Source organism: Morchella sextelata (genome assembly GCF_020137385.1).
Source record: "Morchella sextelata strain SCLS chromosome Unknown scls_19, whole genome shotgun sequence".
Classification (NCBI taxonomy): domain Eukaryota; kingdom Fungi; phylum Ascomycota; class Pezizomycetes; order Pezizales; family Morchellaceae; genus Morchella; species Morchella sextelata.
In genome coordinates this window covers 1,361,660-1,369,170 of record NW_025408634.1, presented here as the reverse complement: position 1 = coordinate 1,369,170, position 7,511 = coordinate 1,361,660, and the positions used below count along the sequence as shown (strand labels likewise).

The following is a 7,511-nucleotide window of genomic DNA, read 5'->3' as shown; positions in this document are numbered from 1 at the left end:
CGCATGCCCAATGCATGCATCGTCGTCGGATACGCACATACATACTCTACCTGCGCTCCACGAACCATGGTCTGCTGAGGGGCGGGTTCCGTATGTAGCTGCTTCAAATGGAATCCGGGGAACGTGGAGAGGACCAAGTGTTTCATGAAACGCCCGGGTGAGCGCGTGCAGATTGTATGGGGGGTGTGGTTGGTACATGGTAGTAGTAGCCGTGATGTGATGCAATTGTGATTGTGATTGTGGGGCGCGGGACGGCTTTTTTTTTTTTTGGGGGGGGGGGCGGGTGTATAGGAGGCGTATTTATACCTATAGTAGATGCTGCGCTGCAGTATGCGCACTAGCTAGAGGATGGGGGGGAGGAGAGGGGATGATTGTGCATGTGTATCCAGCTGGTACATTCGTGGCCGGAGTGTGTTCTGCTGCCCTCCTGTCTTCCCATGTGAATATGGGCTCCATTAGGACCAAGAGTCGATATATGTACTTATGGAGAGCATCAGGTATGAATGCATATACGCAGCACCGAGTTGTGAGAGAGCAAATGAATGCACAGCACGAGTGACAGGCCATGACCACGCCCCGATCCCTTGCAGCCACGATCGGCAACGCAGCCAAGCCACATATACACGTGACAGACTGACATGCAAGGATGGGGAAAACCTCGGCTCGGCCCGTCCCATGCCGTGCAGTCGGCCAGTCAGGGATAGATTGGATAGATTTCACTTTCACCTGCAGAGACAGTGCAACCGTTAGTAGAAGAAGTTGGTAATGGAGTTGATTGATCGTGAACTATGCGTCTGTGCAAGGAAAAAACAAAAAGAAGAGGAAGAGAAAAGAGGAAGAAGAGAAGCTAGAAAGGAAGAAAGGAAGGAAGAAGAAGAGAAGAAAGGAAGAAAGGAAGAAGAAGAGAAGAAAAGAAGAAAAGAAGAAAAAGAGAAGAAAAAGAGAAAAGAAGAAGAAGCAACTTGAATTCGATACCATACTTAGAGCAACCATGTCGAACTAGTTAACCGTAAAAGAGAGAAAGCGAAAATGACCATATGTGTGCTGAGGAAAGGTAAAAAAAAAAGAAAAGAAACGAAAAAAAGAGAAAGAAAGAATAAGAAAGAAGAAAAAAACCTCTGGATATCCAAAATAAAAACGTCACGTAAAGCTCAACTTAATAAGTCATCAAATTTTCAGCACAGCGTGAATCCCGGACTAAACAGCCCCAGAATTCTGCCACCATACTTTTGCGATTCAGAGCCAGAGGCCTAGGTAGTAGGCACACTGGTGTGCGGAAGGGAGTCGTCAATCTTGTCCGTCATAAAAGATCAAATAGAGAAACAGAAAAAAGGTATAAAAAAGGGGGGGAAACATTCTCCAAAATCATCGGAAAGGACCCTCCTCTTTTTTCACCTTAGTACTGATGACAATAACAATCTTGATATAAACTTGGAACAGATAAAAACCCCCAATAGCTCCGTAAAACTAGACCCTCGGCCTCAGCCTGCGCATCCTGGGTGATGCCATTGTCGCCAGATCCCCCCTCGGCGATCTATTTTTCAAGTCGTTCACATCCATCTCCGCCCCTGCATCTATCAACGCATCGATGTCGTCCATTGTGGCAAACTGATTCCTCGCTGCCAAATGCAGCGGCGTCCTCCCGCAAGAATCAGCCGCTGTTGCGTCGGCGCCCCCTTTCAAAAGTTCTATTATCGCTTCAGCCCCGTCCGCCGCGGCTTCATGTAACGCTGTCCGCTCATGGTGGTCGCGGGCCTCGGTGTCTACACCCTCCTCCATCAGAACCTTGCAGATATCTGACCATCCCTTCTTTGCAGCTATATGGAGTGCTGTGCGGCCGTTGACGTCTACTTCGGCCAGGAATACGCCCTTGTCGAGCAAGTACTGGACAAGTGCCATATCCCCCGTCGCGGCGGCGAGCAGGAGCGCGGGTCGCTTTTGATAGTCGTAAAACTCAGCATTCACGTAGTTTAGCATCAGCTTCCACATGGCTACTCTGTTCCCTTTGATCGCCATGTCGATGGCACAATAGGGCTCTAAGAACTTGTACGCGCATGCTTCCACCTTCGCCCCATTCATGAGGAGGATTTTGACAACTCCTAAATGGTCGTTGACAACAGCTTTCTGCAGCGGCCGCAGCCCGTCTGCTCCGACCGCTTCGATATCCGTGTCCATTTCGGGCTCCAGCATCATCCTCACCACGCCCTCGATTCCAAGCCTACAAGCTTCGAGCAGCGCTTCGTCCACCATTGTTTTGTGAGGTTCTGCCTGAGAAAGATGAGGGGGGTACCCCCAGTCACCGGTGTCGATATGAAAGCCATTGGTTATTAACATCCGTGCCAACCTTGCTCTTCCGTTCCTGACCGCCCACAACAGCGGCCCAATGGTTGTACCCCCCTCTCGGACCTCCAGTGCGACGTTCAGGTCCATAATGAACTTTACTAGTCTCTTATCTCTTCCGCACACCGGGAGTGGCGGCTCAACAGCTATGTGATCGACGGCCACATGGACCCCCTCCTTACAGCGTTCAAGCACTGTCTCCACAAGGCTTTGATCTTTTAAGGCGATGGCCCAGAACAGGGCGCCGTGAGGGCCGTCTTCAGAGATTAGGGCGTCGATAAACTGATCCCTAAAGAGGCGATTAAGTCGTTTGTTTGTATGGTGAATATATAGCAGCTGGCTGGGAGAAAAATCCTCTGATATCGCGAGGAAGAGCTCATTCGGAAGGGAGAGAATAGCAGGGAGGGGCATTGGGGAGTAGGTGATTTTATCGTTGAACTTTTAGTTTTTTCGCATATATTTCTGTATAGATGTTTAGTGTTTGGGGATATATACGATATTGGATTATAATTAGTTTGGCAGGGTGGTAGTGGTGGCCGTGGATGTGCCTAGCACAGACAGATGAACTGTTTGCAAGGGAAAATCGTGAGGGAACAACGGCTGACGGAGGTTTTGAGACAGTGTTTTATTAGCCGACTATGATGTGGGTTCTTTCTAGAACGGCCATTTTTAGCTTAATTGACCCCACTATGGACATATTGTTGTGTATTTTCCCTCGAAAAGGTTCCCCTCTTTTTACGTGAGCAAGGGTCTTTTGGTTGTCTGCCTGAAGGTGCTGTCGATGCAGGTAGGTAGAGGTACAGGTATGTACATGTCGCTTTAGGTAGTTGTTTTGGGTCCTATCACTGTGAATTGTATGGTCGGGACTTAGTGTCAGTTACAGTCGAGCATGAGCGGGGGAGACTTGCATTGTATGGGTGACAAAGTACTCTGATGGTTGGATATGCCACTATGGGGGTGGGTGGGGCTATACATATGTATTGGAGCATCACTTATTTATTTTCTTTTTCGCGAGTGGAGGGGTGAAATTTGGGAGCCGCACCATTGTGATCGGAGATTCGGTTGGGGGTACATGTATGTACGTAGACTAATCGGATAGCTCCAAGAACTATGGGTGTTTCGAGATGTAGTATCTACCATGCAGTGTGCGCTACAGTGCGTGGTATACATCATATATGGCTGTGACACGAGTTTTGGTTAGCAACGGGTCATGTTTTATCACTCACATTTGAAGGATTACCTGCTGGATTGATTGATATTAATTGTATGCAACCCGGAGGTTATGACAATATAACAAACAAATTTTCCTCCCCAGAACGCCCCTTCATCCACTACCATCTCAACAAAAGGAAATGTAAGGAAATAACTATCACTCCCACTTAAGCTCAATTTTAATTGTCTTCCTTCTCCTATTCTCCAGTCCTTTGCTGTGTAACATCCTACCTATCCTTATGTGCGTACTCATAAGCGATTGTCTCTCTATCTTGTGTCCCGCAGTTTTCTGTTCGATGGTCTCAACTTTTATTGTCTCGTGTTTCTCCATCTTTTGTGCCTATTTTTCTCTAGTATTAGGATTGCCTGATCTTCTCTGTGTTGGTGCTATGCCCAGCCATCAACTGGATATTGTTCTCTGTTGCTGTTGTTCCACTCTTATTACCTGCTGGAATTTCAGAATGGAAAAACTAATACGCTTCATGAGGGGTCACTCGGTCCCCATATCGGCATTTATCATGTTGTCCGCCTATCGATCCAATTAATCAACACGAAACATGCGATCTAGTGTCGATATATTGTGGGTATGTGTTCCGCATATGTATTCCGCATGTGGCTTGTGTCCTGATCAACGACAATTTGGTTTTGGCGGCTTAAATTGTCTGGAATAGGTTGACGCCTGCTATATAGCCACTGGAACACCCCTCGTCCTGAAAGTTAATGCAAAAAAAGACAATGAAACTTCTTTATCCCTTGGACTGGAGAGACATGCAGATTCCCGAATTCCTGAGTGGGGTGTGGCAGAGTGACTTCGCCATTGAGGAAATGATCATTCCTACAGAGGCAAAGTCACCTAGCCACCGCAGATAGTTCTAGTGAGGAAGTCGGGGAATCTGCATGACTCACCAGTGCAAGGGATACCATCTTTACACCACTCAGACCCATATCAAATGGTCAGGGAAGGAATCTAACCATAGGACTAGCAAATATTTCACTCTGCACCATATGGTATATTTGGCCCCCCTGTCCAGGAGTTTTCGTAGCTCTGGTGTATCCCTTGGGCGACCTACTTGCATATACCTCTTTCAGCTCTCATTAGCCTACTGTGGTAACTGCTGTAAATTCTTGATTGGCTCTGCTGTTACCAACCGTAAAAAGCAAGATAATTGCCCTACTAAGTGGTGCACGGTCCAGGTCGCGAATTTGACAAGTTTCATCCGTCCAAGGGATAAGGGAGCAGAGGACATGGGTATTGGAGGGCGCGGTTTGTAGACACGTTTGTGACGCGTTGCCAAGAGCGAAAGGTACCTTAGTTTGTCTCTCAAATAGTCAGGAAGAAAGGATTGAGAAAGGTCAGGCATCTCCACTGATTATATCGTCTCTATTATATTCTTCTCACAAGAGGTCAGAAAACCTCTCCCCCCCCGGATCCCAGTAACTGTCGATCTTTGATGTCAATATGACGCTGCAACGCCAAGAGAGATTTCTTCGGGTAGGGCGCTTCGCAACGGGATGATCTAGCGCAGAAGAGTTCAGCTCAGATGAATTAATGCCACACGCGAACACTCGCGCATAAACAAACGCGGTATATTCATTAAGCCAATCAGAGGGGTGTACCACGCTGGTTAGTCAATAACTAAAAGTCAATAGGAAAACTGTGGGGTGCACAAGCCTCCAATGTAGAACTAGAATCGGTACAGCTAGGTATATGAAATTTAATTTTCCACTGCAGCATTGTAGGCCTACTTATACGTGGTCTTTCATGATTCCGCAGACGTATATATGAAATAGACGTAGAAACATTAGAAAAAGTGATTAAAGTCCCCTCTAGCACCACGGAATATTCGTCCACTCACCGGGATTGGGAAAAATGTACTTTGTCGTCGTTGGACTGGCTGAGGTATTTTCAGAGCTCCCCCAAGCGACACCACACCTCGAGTGATAGATTGTGAGCCCAGATCAGTGAGTACGTAGTTGAGACTAGGAAATGGCAGTAATCTAAAACCCAGTTTGTAGAAGCATAGCGTATTAGCAGGAATCTAGGGAAATAATCAGTTTCGTAGGAATCATCATGGCAGCCGACCTACTTATCCGTTCTTCCGTCTAGACAAGTACGTTGATCATGAGTACTGGAAAGAAGATGCCGTCTCAATATTCGATGAATGAGAAGGTATCAATCTGCCTTGGTCTGGATAGTGATGATAATGCTCTGATGATATATGTAGGGATGATGTAGTTAGATGTAGCTCGAGAACCAGAGGGAGGGTTGAGATATGCAGTACGGATAGATACTGTGTGGTCGTTTGAACTTGGACACGGAAGATAGGAAGGTTAGAGGATCCGAAGTACGTATACATGCGGATATTACATCATCTCAGAACTGAATACGTATACGTACCACTTTCATGGTACAACACTTATGCAGACAGAACTCTGTACGCATCCCCACACATTGCACACTCACTTCAAGAACCATCACAACAGAACCATATATGCACCTAACCATCCAATTTTCTCCATCATCATCATCATATCACCCCTCCTAAACCTTCCCAACCTGCTAGTATACAATCCACCAAGACACAGCAATGGTATGCACCACCCCCCACCCCCCACCCCCCATTCTTCAATCCAAATTACTAACCCCCCCCCGGCGGCCAGCCCCCCAAAACCCTCCCCCCACCCGCCAAGCTCAACCTCATCCTCACCTACTTCCACAGCACCCTCACCACGCACCCGCTCAAAGACCTGGAAAAGTCGCTCCCCTCCGCCGCCGGCATCTCGCCCATGGTCGTCAAAGACTTCCTCACAGCCCTCACCGACGAGGGTCTTGTGCGCGTCGAGAAGATCGGGTCCGGCAACTGGTACTGGAGCTTCCCGAGCGACGCGAAGCACGCCAAGGCGCGGCTGCTGGCGCAGTTCGAGAAGGAGCTCGAGAAGCTCGAGAGGACGGTGGAGGAGGTGAAGGGGGAGCTGGAGAGCGTGGGGTTGGCGGGGGAGGAGGTGAGAGAGAGGGCGGCGCTGGCGGAGAGGGTGGTGGCGTTGGGGGCGGTGAGGGCGGCGCTGGGGGAGGAGTGGGGGAGGTGTGATCCGGAGGAGGAGGGGAGGAGGAGGGGGGAGGTGAGGAGGATGAGGGAGGAGATTAATATGTGTAATGGTAGGTCGGGCCTTTTACCCCTTTCTGCTTCTTTTGGGTTGAGGTGCTGATGGGATAGATAATCTCTATACGCTCGAGAGCTATGTGAAAGAGGTGACCGGCGGGGATAGGGAGAAGATGGAGGCGTGCAGAAAGATGTTTGGCATGGAAGATGATCTGGAATATGTTTGAGCGGGCTGACTTTGCTACTTGATAACACATCTGAATAGCCACGGATGAATATTAATGATTTAGCTTGATTTAGCTTTTCTTGCTAGCACATATGTATCTGCTCCAATTTTCACCAAAGTGGTTAATCTCAAGCATCTAGAATCGATCCACGGCTAATAAAACTCAGTATAATATAACAACACTGCCGTAACATGTCCAAGGCGCCCAGCAACTTGACTACTAAAATTTTAGAATCATATACAATCACTCGGCCTTCAAGTCCTCACCACTAACCACTAACAGCAACCAGAACTCGATACCTACGCCACCAAGCCCTCGTAGTACAATATCCAGCTCCATTCCAAAAGTATTACACGCTTGTCGCTCTTTAACTCTCAAATTGTAAAGTCATAAAAAAAAAAAAAAAAAGGCTGTTTAGATTAGCCTACTACTACTCACAACAAAAGACAATTAACAATTAATTGAAACCAAGAACACCGACTGCTAATAATAACAAAAAGCCAATTGAATATCAAATCGAGGACCCCAGTAGTACTACTACTTCCAAAACATGAATTAACAAAACCTCCAAATAGTGATGGGCACAATTACAAAACAAGACGATACTTGAGGATGTTTTTGTCTTTTCTTG

The 7,511-nt window shown here is 47.5% G+C and overlaps 2 protein-coding genes across 2 annotated transcripts; one reads left to right on the top strand and one right to left on the bottom strand.

Annotated features, from left to right (window-relative positions):
* Positions 1-1,467: 1,467 nt before the first annotated feature.
* H6S33_005242 (uncharacterized protein) lies at positions 1,468-2,751 on the bottom strand (the record flags this gene model as incomplete). Its single annotated transcript, XM_044836607.1, has 1 exon — positions 1,468-2,751. One exon carries the CDS (start codon positions 2,749-2,751, stop codon positions 1,468-1,470), a length of 1,284 nt encoding a protein of 427 aa, XP_044690455.1.
* A 3,389-nt stretch (positions 2,752-6,140) lies between these two features.
* H6S33_005241 (uncharacterized protein) lies at positions 6,141-6,880 on the top strand (the record flags this gene model as incomplete). Its single annotated transcript, XM_044836606.1, has 3 exons — positions 6,141-6,143; positions 6,214-6,709; positions 6,768-6,880. 3 exons carry the CDS (start codon positions 6,141-6,143, stop codon positions 6,878-6,880), a joined length of 612 nt encoding a protein of 203 aa, XP_044690454.1.
* Between the last annotated feature and the right edge of the window lie 631 nt (positions 6,881-7,511).